This window comes from Zea mays, chromosome 5 (assembly GCF_902167145.1).
Source record: "Zea mays cultivar B73 chromosome 5, Zm-B73-REFERENCE-NAM-5.0, whole genome shotgun sequence".
In the NCBI taxonomy this organism is placed as follows: domain Eukaryota; kingdom Viridiplantae; phylum Streptophyta; class Magnoliopsida; order Poales; family Poaceae; genus Zea; species Zea mays.
In genome coordinates, this window is record NC_050100.1 from 178,531,545 (window position 1) to 178,546,768 (window position 15,224).

At 44.2% G+C, this 15,224-nt stretch overlaps 2 protein-coding genes and 2 non-coding genes across 4 annotated transcripts; 2 read left to right on the top strand and 2 right to left on the bottom strand.

Annotated features, from left to right (window-relative positions):
• Nucleotides 1-4,683: 4,683 nt before the first annotated feature.
• On the top strand, nt 4,684-6,502 carry LOC100273089 (Pentatricopeptide repeat-containing protein). The gene has a single exon (NM_001147538.1). The coding sequence runs from the start codon at nt 4,725-4,727 to the stop codon at nt 6,426-6,428; it is 1,704 nt and encodes a 567-aa protein (NP_001141010.1). The 5' UTR covers nt 4,684-4,724; the 3' UTR covers nt 6,429-6,502.
• A 1,181-nt stretch (nt 6,503-7,683) lies between these two features.
• Nucleotides 7,684-9,958, bottom strand: LOC100272326 (putative protein kinase superfamily protein). The gene is given in 8 exon segments (NM_001146810.1): nt 7,684-8,072; nt 8,162-8,248; nt 8,331-8,463; nt 8,583-8,856; nt 8,939-9,065; nt 9,142-9,395; nt 9,522-9,713; nt 9,921-9,958. Coding segments are annotated over 7 exon segments (1,092 nt in total). The 5' UTR covers nt 9,607-9,713; nt 9,921-9,958; the 3' UTR covers nt 7,684-7,940.
• A 3,054-nt stretch (nt 9,959-13,012) lies between these two features.
• Nucleotides 13,013-13,093, bottom strand: TRNAL-AAG (transfer RNA leucine (anticodon AAG)). The gene has a single exon. It is a non-coding gene; the product is annotated as a tRNA-Leu (tRNA).
• A 1,090-nt stretch (nt 13,094-14,183) lies between these two features.
• TRNAS-AGA (transfer RNA serine (anticodon AGA)) lies at nt 14,184-14,265 on the top strand. The gene has a single exon. It is a non-coding gene; the product is annotated as a tRNA-Ser (tRNA).
• The last annotated feature ends 959 nt before the right edge of the window (nt 14,266-15,224 follow it).

The following is a 15,224-nucleotide window of genomic DNA, read 5'->3' on the forward strand; positions in this document are numbered from 1 at the left end:
TTGGCATCAATCACCAAAAAGGGGGAGATTGAAAGGGAATTAGGCTTACACCTAGTCCCTAATTAATTTTGGTGGTTGAATTGCCCAACACAAATAATTGGACTAACTAGTTTGCTCCAGTGTATAAGTTATACAGGTGTTAAAGGTTCACACTTAGCCAATAAAAAGACCAAGAGTTGGATTCAACAAAAGAGCAAAGGGGTCAACCGAAGGCACCTCTGGTCTGGCGCACCGGACTGTCCGGTGTGCCACCGGACAGTGTCCGGTGCACCAGAGGACTCCAACGCAAACTCGCCACCTTCGGGAATTTCTAAAGGCGACTCCGCTATAATTCACCGGACTGTCCGGTGTACACCGGACAGTGTCCGGTGCGCCAAGGAAGAGCGGCCTCAGGAACTCGCCGGCTTCGGGAATCTCCAACGGCTAGTCCGCTATAATTCACCGGACATGTCCGGTGCAACTCCGGAGCAACGGCTATTCGGCGCCAACGGCTACCTGCGACGCAATTAATGCGCGCGCAGCGCGCGCAGAAGTCAGGCGCGCCCATACTGGCGCACCGGACAAGGTACAGTGCATGTCCGGTGTGCACCGGACATCCAGGCGGGCCCACAAGTCAGAAGCTCCAACGGTCAGAATCCAACGACAGTGATGACGTGGCGGGGGCACCGGACATGTCCGGTGCGCCATCGAACAGACAGCCTCCCAACGGCCACTTTTGGTGGTTGGGGCTATAAATACCCCAACCACCCCACCATTCATTGCATCCAAGTTTTCCACTTCTCAACCACTTACAAGAGCTAGGCATTCAATTCTAGACACACCAAAGAGATCAAATCCTCTCCAATTCCACAAAAGGCTTTAGTGATTAGCGAGAGAGATTTGCTGTGTTCTTTTGAGCTCTTGCGCTTGGATTGCTTCTTTTCTTTCTCACTTGCTCTTGTGATCAACACTCAATTGTAATCAAGGCAAGAGGCACCAATTGTGTGGTGGCCCTTGCGGGGAAGTTTTATTCCCGGCTTTGATTTGAGAAGAGAAGCTCACTCGGTCCGAGGGACCGTTTGAGAGAGGGAAGGGTTGAAAGAGACCCGGCCTTTGTGGCCTCCTCAACGGGGAGTAGGTTTGCGAGAACCGAACCTCGGTAAAACAAATCCGCGTGTCACACTCTTCATTTGCTTGCGATTTGTTTTGCGCCCTCTCTCGCGGACTCGTTTACATTTCTAACGCTAACCCGGCTTGTAGTTGTGTTTATATTTGTAAATTTCAGTTTCGCCCTATTCACCCCCCCTCTAGGCGACTATCAGCTTCGGAGGAGCCTCCATGTCGCCCAACCTAGGGCGCAGGCCAGCCACGTCAACAGGAAGCGCCATCATCACCCTACCCCGAGCTGACTCGGGCCGCAGAGAACAAGACTGGTGTCCCATCTGGCTAGCTCCGCCAGATAGGCAATGATGGCGCCCCGCATGCTCTGTGACGACGGCGGCTCTCAGCTCTCTTACGGAAGCAGGAGGACGTCAGCAAGGACCCAGCCGCTCCGACAGCTGTCCCTCCGCCAGGCTCCATCGCTCCTCCGACGGCCACGACATCACACCAGCTGGGTGCCAAAATCTCTCCGGCTGCCACATCGGCATGTACTTAGGGCACTAGCTCTCCCCCGCTAGACACGTAGCACTCTGCTACACCCCCCATTGTACACCTGGATCCTCTCCTTATGCCTATAAAAGGAAGGACCAGGGCCCTCTTAGAGAGGGTTGGCCGCGCGGGGACGAGGACGGGACAGGCGCTCTCTTGGGGCCGCTCGCTTCCCTCTCCCGCGTGGACGCTTGTAACCCCCTACTGCAAGCGCACCCGACCTGGGCGCGGGACGAACACGAAGGCCGCGGGATTCCCACCTCTCTCACGCCGGTCTCCGGCCGCCTCGCTCCTTCCCCCCTTCGCGCTCGCCCACGCGCTCGACCCATCTGGGCTGGGGCACGCGGCACTCACTCGTCGGCCCGAAGGAACCCCCGGTCTCGAAACGCCGACAACTACTACACCAATTATGTCTATATTACGTTTTCATTCCCCATGTACTATAACAAATCGAGAGTAATTTGATTATTTAAGGCACTAAATGAGTTCATTTGAAAATGTGACCAACTATAAAGTTGCATAACTTTTTGAGATCTACAAGTTTTATTTTAATAGTTTCTACATCCGAGACCGTTTACAAAATTTGAATTTTAAATTTGAAAACTTCTAATGAATTTTTCAATGATAAGATGATTTCAAATAAAAAAATTATCAACTACAAAATTTCATTACATTTCAAGACCTACAACTTTAATTTTGGTGGTTTTTCCATCCGAGACAGTTTGAAAAATTTCAAAATTCAAACATAGTTTTGCATAACAAGATGATTTCAAACCAAAACATTGTCAACTACAAAGTTTCATAACTCTTCAATATCTACAACTTTCATGTTGGTGGTTTTTTCTTTCAAAGTTTTCAGACATAGTTTTCGTTGACAATATGACTTCAAATGAAAAAGTTGTCAACTATAAACTTCTATAACTTCTCAAGATCTACAAAGTTTATTTTGGTTGTTTGGTCATTTGTTTATCTCACATGATGGTTCTAACAATATGCGCAAATTCTATATGTCTCTCTCGTAGTTTCATAAACTACAAGAGAGATATAGGTTTTATGAACAAATTTATTTTTATTTTGTCATATGAAGAAATGTTCAATATATAAATTGTACATCATGATGGGTTATACAAATTTGTAGTTGAAAACTTTTTCATTTGAATTAATTTACTACTTTAAAGATGTGATTTTTAAATTGTCTTTGTCTAGTGTCAGAGAAAAAACAATTGGCAAAGAGCTCTTTGCCGAGTGTTGTATTTGTGACACTCGCTCTTTGCCGAGTGTCAAAAATAAAACACTCGGCAAAGAGCTTCTTCACCGAGTGTTTTCTTTTACCGAGGGTTTTTGCGTGGCTTCTTTGACGAGTGTCGAAAAAAACACTCGGCAAAGAATATGGCACTCGGCAAAGAGCCAAATTCCATTAGTGATAGGGGGGTTCGGTTCCACCAAACTAAAAGAATCGTTTGTGTCATATCACTTATGAGTATTAAATATAGTATAATTATAAAACTAATTATATAGATAAACACTAAATGACTAAACCTAATTCAGCTTATATTTAATACTCATGATTGATATTCAAACATCTGTTGTGATACAGATTAAACTTTAATGAGGGGAACTAAACATCCCTAAGTTCAAAGTTCTCAAATGAACTGCAGAATCTAAACAATAATAAAGTTCTACTGATGTAGTATATGAAGCATCAACTTGAAATGCATTTCCAATTTGAAATGAGCCAAACCCATTTTCCTCCCTATTCATTTGCATTGCCTCAGATTCAGATTCTCCATTATCCTCAAGGATCTCATTTTCATTAACAACTGACAAAGCTACGACGCGTTCTTTTGCTTATTGGATGCTCACTAGTAGTCTGATCTTCTAGCACGTGCAGCAGTAGCTCTTGGCAAATTGCGCCCACTTAAACCTTAAGATACACCAACTGCGGCAACTACACGAACACATGTTAAATCACTAACACCACCTGCTGAATATGTTTAATTAGTCGCATTGGGCAATTTGCATCCAACTTCATAAGGACAATGGAAGAGACTTTTGTAGACTCCTCTTAGCCAACTTCATAAAAAACCTAAAGGATGTTCGATTTTTATGGACTAATTTTTTTCCTACAATTTATTCCATTTTAATCTATAAATTATCAAATACGAAAGCTAAAATAGAGTTTTAGTTTCTATATTTGACAATTTAGGGACTAAAAATTAGACCCTAGAAACCAAACACTCCATAAATCTAAATCTATTTTTTATAATCCAAATTTAATAGAGCTAGAGCGTTTGAAATGGATTGTTAGAGCATCTCTAAGAGACTCTTTATTTTTAACTCTCTATTTGACTCTATTTATTTTTTCATCAAAGATTAAACTCTATATATAGCATTTAATTCTAACAGACTCTCTAACATGCATGTTAGTTTAGAGTGGCTAGCCAAACTTGGCTAGTGAGAGAGCCAATTTAGAGAGTCGGATAGTTTGGCGAGTTGGATGACCAGTGTGTTAGAGAGTTATTTTGCTATTAAGTAATTAAATTTTAGATTGACAAGTCATTTAGCTAGTCTCTTAAGAATGCTCTTACACATCAGAGCTATGGTGAGCTATCCCGAATAATTGATATTTTACCACTCACAATGTTGCTTTCTTGTTATAGTTATCATAATATACTCATAGATCTAATGATAATTTTACGAACCCCTTTTAGTGTAGAGAATATATATGGTGCACATAGATGTTTAGTGCACATGATGCACATATTAAATCATCACCACTCATTTTAGATCTGACATCTCTAGTTGTTTAATATATTTTACTAAGGACATGGTAGGGTGTAGTGATAGAAGGTGTTATTTGTAAATTACAATGATCAACCATAGACGTTAAATTTGAGATGAATAGTAATAATTTAATATGTGCACCCTGTGCACTAAACTTATATATGCATGAGATATGTCCTCTTTACTTCTTCAGTGTAATGCCAAATATACATTCTCTGGAGCCAACGGTCCGTAAAGCTCACCAGTGCGTCGGCCCATTACACCGCTGACCTTATCGTCGCCGCTGGGCGCTGCCTCGTCGCCCGACACCGATGGCCGCCGCACCTCCGCCTGCTGCGCTGCCGTCCCACATGTCCGCCGCTCTCATCACCTTGCCCTCCTCCCACTCCTATCCTTCCCTCCCCGCGCAACCCAAGCCCCCAACCCCCAGGCCCCCTCAACTCCACCTCGTCCCCCGCGTCGCCGCATACCCCGCCGCATCCGCGGCCACCCCACGCCGCAAAGCCTCCTCCGCTTCCGCCACGGAACGTCTCCGCGTTCTCGTACGCCGTGGCGAACTGGACGATGCCCTCCGCCTCGTCGACTCACTCGCGGGCCTCAACCCACCCTCGCCAGCCGCGGTGGGGCCCTGCGCCGCGCTCATCAAGAAGCTCTGCGCGTCGGGCCGCACAGCGGACGCGCGCCGCGTGCTGGCTGCGAGCGGGCCTGATGTCATGGTCTACAACGCCATGGTGGCGGGCTACTGCGGGGCCGGGCAGCTCGACGCCGCGCGCAGGCTCGTGGCGGACATGCCCGTGGAGCCCGACGCGTACACCTACAACACGCTCATCCGAGGCCTCTGTGGCCGCGGCCGAACCAGCAACGCCCTGGCGGTGCTCGAGGATATGTTCCGCCGCGGCTGCTTGCCCGACGTCGTCACGTACACCATTCTGCTCGAGGCCACCTGCAAGAGGAGCGGGTACAAGCAGGCCATGAAGCTACTCGATGAGATGCATGACAAGGGGTGCGCCCCGGACATTGTCACCTATAATGTCGTCCTCAATGGTATCTGCCAGGAAGGCCGGGTTGAGGACGCAATGGAGTTCTTGAAGAACTTACCGTCCTATGGGTGCGAGCCGAACACTGTTAGCTACAACATTGTGCTGAAGGGTTTGTTCACTGCAGAACGGTGGGAAGATGCCGAGAAGCTCATGGAAGAGATGGCACACAAGGGTTGCCCTCCGAATGTGGTAACATTTAATATGCTCATCAGTTTCTTGTGTCGTAGAGGATTGGTTGAGCCCGCAATGGAAGTTCTTGAGCAGATGCCCCAGTACGGATGCACGCCTAATTCATTGAGTTACAACCCGCTTCTTCATGCCTTCTGCAAACAAAAGAAGATACATAAAGCAATGGAATTTGTGGAACTAATGGTGTCCAGGGGTTGTTACCCAGACATCGTTTCATACAACACTCTACTTACAGCACTCTGCCGCAATGGGGAAGTTGATGTTGCTATTGAATTGCTTCATCAACTCAAGGACAAAGGCTGTAGCCCGGTCTTGATTAGTTATAACACGGTCATTGATGGCCTTACTAAGGCTGGCAAAACAAAGGAAGCGTTAGAACTGTTGGATGAGATGACCAGTAAAGGGCTCCAACCAGATATCATTACTTATTCGACAATAGCTTCTGGTCTTTGTAGAGAAGACAGGATTGAGGAGGCGGTTAGAACATTTTGTAAAGTGCAAGATATGGGTATAAGGCCCACTGCGGCACTGTACAATGCTATTCTTCTTGGGCTCTGCAAACGGCGTGAAACACACAACGCTATCGACCTGTTTGCGTACATGATATCGAGTGGCTGCATGCCAAATGAATCGACTTACACTATACTTGTTGAAGGCTTGGCTTATGAAGGCTTGGTAAAGGAGGCAAGAGAATTGTTTGCTCAATTGTGCTCTAGAGGAGTTGTGAATAAGAAACTTATGAAGAAAGGATCCATTAAAATGCTAGATGGGCCTACACAAACTTAGTGATGATGAGTTAGTGTACACTATATGAACATCTTTGGCAGGGGACTTTCTTGACAGTACGGTTGTGATGTCTTAACTGATGCCACTTTCTTATTAACATCTGGAGTGCCTTTTGTCAAATTTTCAGCATAAAGCCCACTCCATTTTTTCATAAGACTAGAAATTTTCTGGCATTATTTATTTATTTATTTATTGTGCACACAATCATCTTTGGTATGGTAGGTTTATTCTGTTTAGTTCTGTTTAGATGCAATTCGAATGAAAGATGTTTCACAACTAGCTACTGCTTGGAACCAGAGATCCAAATCTGGATTGCAATTTGCATTATTACATAAAAATCTCAATTGAACAAAAATTAATCCCCCAGATTTCCCAATGTCCCATGTTGTTAAAAAAATATGGAAAATTGGCCTGTAGCCAGAAGTGTGATTCAAAATCTCACTCTCAATAGCTTATGTTCCTGCTTGGAATGGAGGGAATATTGAAATTGTTACATTCAGATTTTCCACTGATACATGTATCATTGTATCTCAACTGGTATAGAGTAAAACAGGCCTTGAGAGCTATTAAGTACTGTGACAGTTCCTAGCAGGAGTTAACCTGAACCTTTTACTTATTTATTGATTTTTTTTGCTGGTATTGAGAGAATGACAGGGATGCTCACCTCTGCCATTTCGATCCAATTGGTTCAAGACATGATGTAGTTTCGAGGAATCGAGGTAGTCGGTAAAAGATCAAGTAACAAATCACTACCTGAATCATGTCAAATTATGCAGGATCAACCTTCACTTCACATGTTATACTTTAGAAATTTGCTGACCTTTTTCTTTAGGAAAAGGCTTCTGAGTGTTTTTATCCTTTTTAATTTTTGCTGACCTTTTTCTATTTACAGTGCTCAAATGCTAGTGGGAGACAACCGCAGTATTCATCAGCACGTCATGTGATCTGGACACATGTGCAATGCCTCCCTAGTGGTCATAATGCAAACAACCGGTGAAAGTTTTGCATGTCCATTCTATGTAGTAGTTTTTCCAGTTGCTCACCAAAGTTTTGGTTTAAGCGTAAGCAAACTTTGGAGTCATCAGAGTTTGCTCCTTTTTGTAATTGGTACCAGCAATTATATATGGTGAAAAAGAGCCAATACTATCTTGATCTGATGCACTCCTGTAGCTGTGGCTGTGAATTTGTTTTATATTTGGAAAAGCTGGAAACCATCGTCGTGCCTACTTTTGTAGCTAGAAACTGCATGTGTACTCTCTAAAACTGCACATGGTATAACACAAACTTACAGCAAGAAGCACACGAATTCAGAGTAGCAGATTAACATTTTTAAAAATTCCCCTATATGTGTCCTGCAGCACCAGCAGATCAGTGTTGTTTTTTCCTTTACAGAAGCATAAGCGCTGGATGGATGGAGCAAGGATGCGCGGTTCCTTGAAACACATATCTATGATCAGAAACAGAGGGAAACCGCGGTGTTGGCTAAATTCTGTCATCTGGCTGGTTGGTTGATCAGGATTGCGGCGCGGCCGGAGCAGCCGGTTTAGGTGCGTTCAGGAGAGGCGTGATCGCCTTCACCACGATGGTCATGTTTGGCCGGAAGTCGGACTCGTACTGAACGCACAGCGCTGCAACCGCCGCCAGCTGAAGATCAGGAAACACCAGTAAGTCCCTGTAGCATATATATATGTATCCAGCAAAAGAACTGCTGAGAAGTTGCTTGTTTGTTTTACCTTTGCAACCGCCTTTGGAGGGTAGTCGCTGTTGAGCTTCGGATCGACACACTGCTTCACTTTGTCTTCGCTCAACCTTGGAGTGGCCTAACCAATGCAATGGCGTTCACAGTCAGTCAGGAGATTACAGTCAGTCAACAGATTTTGGCACAAGGCATTGATTGATTACCCAGGTAACAAGGCTTTGCTGGCCTTTCGGCATGGTGTGGTCGACTGGCTTCCGCCCGGTGAGTAGCTCCAGAAGGATCACACCGAAACTGTAGACGTCGCTCTTCTGGTTGATCTGGCCTGTCATGGCGTATCTGAGAAAACGGTCCAGAGTAGCAGATGGTAAGAAGGCTAAATGCTAGCTACAAAAGCAAGGCAATGCAGTGGTTATTGCACAATTTGTGTATATTATTATATTGTTCCTTCATCTTACTCTGGAGCATGGTACCCAAAGGTCCCCAGCACACGAGTAGAGTGCAAGCGCGCGGCTGTGTCGGTGCCCTGGTTGGTGAGGTTGAAGTCGGCGATCTTGGAGCTGAAATCGTCGAAGATGAGGACGTTGCTGGAGCGGATGTCCCGGTGGACGATCGACGGCTGCACCTTCTCGTGCAGGTACTCCAGACCTCTCGCGGCTCCGTAGGCTATCTTCACGCGCTGAGCCCAGTTGAGGACGGGGCCGGGCTCCGCGCCCTGGACTCCTTTCTTCCCTGCCAAACAACGCCAGAATCAGTTCACTTGCCGGCCGCGCAGAAGAGATGCGTGGATCGCCAAGCTAGTAGAGCTACCAACCGTGTAGTATGTTATGCAAGGAACCCATCGTGGCGAACTGGTAGGCTACCATCCGGTTGCCGTCCTCCAAGCAGTACCCCAGGAGCTCCAGGAAATACTCGTTCTTGAGCTTGGAGACCATGGCTATCTGTAGGAATGGGTGAAATAATTGGAAACTTTGCCTGCTTGCTTGTTATAATTATCCTTGTGTCTATGAAACGCACCTGCGCGGAGAAGTCGGTGTCGGAGTCCTGCGAGGCGCTGGTGTCGAGCTTCTTGATGACGGCGGCGCGGCCGTCGCCGAGCGTGGCGTTGTAGACGCGGCCGTAGGAGCCCTCGCCGATGAGGGCGCGCTCGCTGAAGTTGTTGGTGATCTTCTTTAGCTCGTCCAAGGGTATGGAGGGCGCGTCGATGCTGATGGGCTTTGCGGGGCCGCCGACCCTGGGCGCGCCCGGCCCCCTCGGACCGCCTCTGTTACCTGCACGCGCCAGACGTTGACAAGGCATCGGCGGTGGTCAGACAGACGACATCGACGACGGCGCCCATACCGTGCGTGCAGGGAGAACCGGAGGAGGGTGTGATGTCCTGCAGCAGCTGTACGTACCGGGGGCGTTGGCGTTGGGTGGTGGGACCGCCTGGTTGGCCGGCGGGCCGTAGCTGTCCTCCTCGGCGCCACCGCAGCAAGACATCTTTAATTTCTCGGTTCCTCTCCACCTTCGCCGGACTGGATGACGACGATCGATGCGCGGCGCGGCCGGGTTGATTTGGGGTCGGTCAGCAGATCATGCCGCACGACCTGCAGCATTCGGCATTAATATTCCGCGCGCCAAAACATCACACGACGGACGGTCACATTATTCTATTAGTATATTAGATTGAAGGCACGACGGAGCTAGAGATAACGCATGAAGTCGATCGGCGACAAGGCGGATCCGGAAATGCGGACATGATGCATGATACTGATGATGATTTGTGAAGAAAATTCAGCTCGATCGTTACGTACCTCCCCAAAAGCAAGCTCCGACGGCACCTAGAAGAGAAGAAGAGGCGGGGAGCGCGCGAGAACAGCAGCAACCGGCGTTGGTGACCGGCCGCAGGGAGGGTGGGAGGAGGACGATAGATTAGTGGTGGCGAGCGGTGGGAGCTCCTTTTTACGCGGGAGAGGAGGCGTCCCGCCCGTTTTAACTGCTGGATCGATCACCGCCACCCGGGACAGGGCAGGCGCGCGATTCAACTCGTTTTGTTGTGCGAGTGTATTCTTAGCTTAGCAGTTAGCACCAGCCACAAGGAAATATAGCCCTTTTTTTTTATTCTGACCCTCACATGCTGCTGTCAACGGCTAAACGCCTATCTTTTAACTTTTATGAGAATTGTTTGGTAAAACCTTTCAAAATTAACATGAGCATATAATCGGCCGATTATTCACGACAGTAGTAATTCATCACTTTCTAGGTTCTAAACTATATGAACTCATTCGTCTTCTTTCACATATAATCATCACGATACTTAGATTCTTCTCACAGACAAATTCTCTCCGTAGCTAGATTCTTAGAAAATCTCGTCAGAAAAAAACTAGTAAAACAAACGTAACCATAAATGGCTAAACAGGCCGTATGACATAGCACTAGCACTAACACGGTTACACACTATTAGTAATCTTGTGTCTGAATGATATCTCTCAAGATGTTGTTTTATTCTCTTTCTTTACTCAAATGACAATCACCTTTTCATCCTACATAGTATGTATTAAATAAGTATGACACTATACACCGGGAATAGCCTAAGGAAAGGCGGATGCATATTTCTTCACGTGCACTTTAATTTCCTTTGTGATTAACCACGACCATCTTCTTTTTTTCTTGAGACAATTGCGATTTATACTCTTCGTAGGTTTTGTAATTATAATTTTACACTCCGTTTTTTTAAAAACTCTATGATTTTATCCCTCTAGCGATATGATTGGACAAAGAATATTTTAGTTTCACGAGCAGTTTACTATTACTTTTAAAGAATTACATTTGTAGAGGTCATAAGTACAAGGAGAAAAGTTTTTTCAACGAAATGACATGAATAGGGAAGCCTTAACTACAAGAAGAAAAAATGGTAACGAAATAAAAATTATTCCTAGAGATCATATAAATAAACTTCTAAAGAATTATATTCTTATACCGTATGTTTGGTTGTTGGATGAGCAGAGCCTGGTTCTCAGCTCAGATGCAGGCTGCGCCTAGCCTGTATAGGCTGGTACAAGTACGCTGAGAGCTCTCGTTTGGTTGTTTTGATCGCAATTAACCAGGATGACCATAGCCCTTGTTTGGTTTGCTGTTTTTATAAGTTGCATGAACACAGCTTCTGTTTGGTTAACCAGGATGACCATAGCCTGTATAGGCTGATCGCAGTACCAACTTTTGTTTGCTGTTTTTAAATTTTAGATTAAAACAACTTAATTCATAGAAGAATGAACAAAATTTACAGAAATTCAAATAAAACCAGTTCACAACTCGGTTCATCTGATGTTTCTTACTTTTACATACTAACAGAATTTACAACTCAGTTCACAACTCAATTCATCTGATGTTCATACGACTCAGTTCATCAGTTTTCAGCTTATACACGTATACAACTCATATTTCATCTGATGAACTGAGTTGCTGAAAACTCATGTATAAACTGATGAACTGAGTTGTAAACACTAGCTATGTTACATACTAACAGAATTTACAACTCAGTTCATAGGACAGTAGCAATAGCAGCAGTTCTACTTCTACTTCTGTTATTTCTACTTCTACTTCTGCTATTTCTACTTCTACTTCTGCTTCTACTAACAGAATTTACAACTCAGTTCATGGGACAACAAACATGACTTCAAATAAAACCATGTCATGACTTGTAAAAGCAGCAAACATCAGTTCATACTTGAAAACAGTATTATTATTAGCCTCAGCTCAGCGAAATTTTTCCACATGACAGTGTAGCCAGCTACTATATAGAAACATCAGAACTTCAAAAAGGACAACAAATGTGGACTTGTAAACAGCAAATAGGACACATCAGATCAAGTATAGCATATCTGTTCTTAAGTACCATATAGGACAGCAAAAATAACATAAAGGATATCTGTTCTCAAGCAACAAATATTAGTAACTGGCTACCTGATTAGGCTTAATATCCATTTTTGCTATCATCATTGGCATAAAGGACAGATACATCAGATCAAGTGTACCATATATATTCTTAAACAGCATAAAAGACAAAGTCTAAAACACTTGTAAATTACAATTACTTATCCTTTACATAACCAGTTTGCAAAAATGATAGAGGAGTATATGTTCTCATTTGTCAAACACCAAAACCAGATCAAGTGTAGCATATCAGTTCTCAAACAGCAGTTATTGTAATCAGAACATCAAGATGACAGCTCAAAATGACAGAACAACTCAAGAAGACAGAACAGCTCAAGAAGACAGAACAACTCAAGATGACAGAACAGAACAAGTGTAATCAGAACATCAAGATGACAGCTCAAGATGACAGAACAACTCAAGAAGACAGAACAGCTCAAGATAACAGAACAGAACCACACATGACAGTGTAACCAGCTCAAGATGACAGAACAGAACCACACCTGACAGAACAGAACCACACATGAGAGAACAGAACAGCTCAAGCAAATAGAATATACAGTTCAGCTAAACAGATCAAGTGTAAATCTGAAATAGTTATTAATATTAGCCTCATCTCATCAAAATTGATCCTACATGACAGTGTAGCCAGCTACTAGATATTCAGTTCAGCTCAAGATGACAGAACAGTTCATCATTGTAACCAGTTCAAGATGACAGTGTAATCAGCTCAAGATGACAGTGTAATCAGCTCAAGATGACAGAACAGCTCAAGATGACAGAACAGCTCAAGATGACAGAACAGAACCACACATGACAGTGTAAAGTATATAGATAGGAGTATCAGTTCTCAAAAACCAAAACCAGATCAAGTGTAGCATATCTGTTCTTAAACACCAAAAACAGCAAAACAACATAAATGACAAAACAATATGTCTAAGGATAAAATTAGTATCTCAAAAAACAAAATAATTGACGAGAGTGGGATTTGAACCCACGCCCTTTCGGACCAGAACCTTAATCTGGCGCCTTAGACCAACTCGGCCATCTCGTCATGCTGGTTATATTTTCCACATGTTGTATTTTATCCATAAACGATTTTCTTGTGTCAACGCACCACCATTCCTTTTACTCCTCTGAACCTCTGCAGATTATACAGTTCCTCGGAACTGCAAGAACACGTGAGTCGCCAATCCGTTCTTATTCACTTCCTGTTCTTCAATGTAATCCGGAACGCCATCTCCTCTTACACTATGGTATGTCGTTTCCATGAGGTATATAATTGCATTAAGGATATCTTGCTGCCCTTTTCCATTGTAGATAAAGAGTGTCATCGTTAATAAAGAGCGTCTCAATCTTCAGAAGATCATACAGTTCTTGATTTTGGGCTGCTGACTATGACGTTGCTGAACTCAATAAAACAAACGATGTCTCAAGAAAGACAGGCGATCTGAAATCAAGCTGTGGGCCATACAAATTCAACTTTAAGCCCTGAGAGAGGTCAGAGTTAATTTCTGTCTTGTATGAAGTGTAGCATTGCTTAGGCTGCTTACTATGACGACGTTGCTATTGAATTATTTTAATTTATGTCTTTTACCAGAAAACAACCGTAACAAATAACGGTATTTCAAACAAAGTAACAAGAAGGATTTTTAGTTTCCATAAAATATTGCCAGATACAGTTACGAGTTATTCTGATGGTTTTCAGTTCTTGAGAAAAAAATTAGGTCAGACATAAAACTTTTGCTGGAAGATTGAAATTAAAAAGCTTAGTGCGTACAAGAAGGCAAGAGAAGACACTAGTAAAGTACTGTCACTGCGAGAGCGCCAGGTCGAACTAATTACAAAGGTGGACTTTTACATTAGTTTACTTCAGGACACTGCAAATCTACGTTACTACTGCCTTCAGCAAAACGTGTGACATGACTTAATTCAGTGGGTCTCGAGGCTTATCATATGTAACCCTGTTTGCTCTAGTGTAATCTTTCAATGCCATGCATGTCGTGGTCACATATTCACCTGCCAAGTATGGGCCCCCATATTGCGTTGTTTCTCACTGGCTCTTTTGCATTCATCGCGTATATACATGTGCGGGCCGCGTTTTGTTTACAACAAAGGTTGCCTTAACAGGTTTTAACGTAACAGTGGTCGTGCCGGAGTGGTTATCGGGCATGACTAGAAATCATGTGGGCTTTGCCCGCGCAGGTTCGAATCCTGCCGACCACGTTTTTTTTTGCATTTGATGATGCACATTCTTTATCGTTTTTGCGCCTCAGGTAGTCAACTTTTTGTACGGTTTGCACCAAGTGATTGCCTAGAATCCAGCCTATGTAATTTTTTAGCATCAGGAATTATGTAGTTTCTATTTATGTTTTATGAATTATGTAATCTTTATTTATGGTTCACGTTATTTTTTATTTATGCTTTATGAATTTTGTAGATTATATTTGCTTAATTATGTAATCATGTGTATTTATTTTAATAAAACTACATGTTTATGTTGTCTAAAAGTTTGTAAAAGAAAATTTGATGTGGGGGTAAGATGGTTGTAGACCGACGATAAAGCAATGTTATTAAAACACTGTTCAAGCAATTTGACCTAAAACAAAATTTTACGACATTTAAATGTTTCATGCATTTAAGACTTTTAGCTACTTTGGACCGAGCCTAAGTCTAGACCGTGGCGCTTGCCCTACTCCCTGAAGCCCGATGGCTAGCATCGACGTGTGCTGTCGTTCGTTTGTCGTGCCATGTGCGCCCTCTTTCTCCGCGTCGTGTGCCGCTGAACTAAGCTGCTCACTCTCCCTCCATGTCGTGAGTCGTGACCCGTGTACGCCTTGTGTTGCCCTTCTCCTTCCGCGTCGGTGTAGTCGGCGCCATCCACACCGCACAGGCACAGCCCATCCTTTGTGCCTTTGCGGACGTTCCACAGCCGGCTCCGCGCCCCCGGTGGCTAGCAGCGACTTCTCTCATGTCTCATCCTCTCTACTAACCTCCCAAGAACTTCGTATTTTATCTGAAGTTATATTATGATATATTGAAATTTTGTTGAAGATGAAACTATAGCGAATCGATTTACTGGAAATGGTCCGAATTTTTCTTTGCACCTTCCTTGCCGTGCCGTGTCCGCTGTCTTGGAGTTGGAATTGGAAGCACCTCCGGTCGAGCGCGGCAAGCAAGCAACT

What these genes read in the sequence shown, in the direction of transcription:
- LOC100273089 (NM_001147538.1), top strand. Translation starts at nt 4,725, where the DNA reads ATGGCCGCCGCACCTCCGCCTGCTGCGCTGCCGTCCCACATGTCCGCC.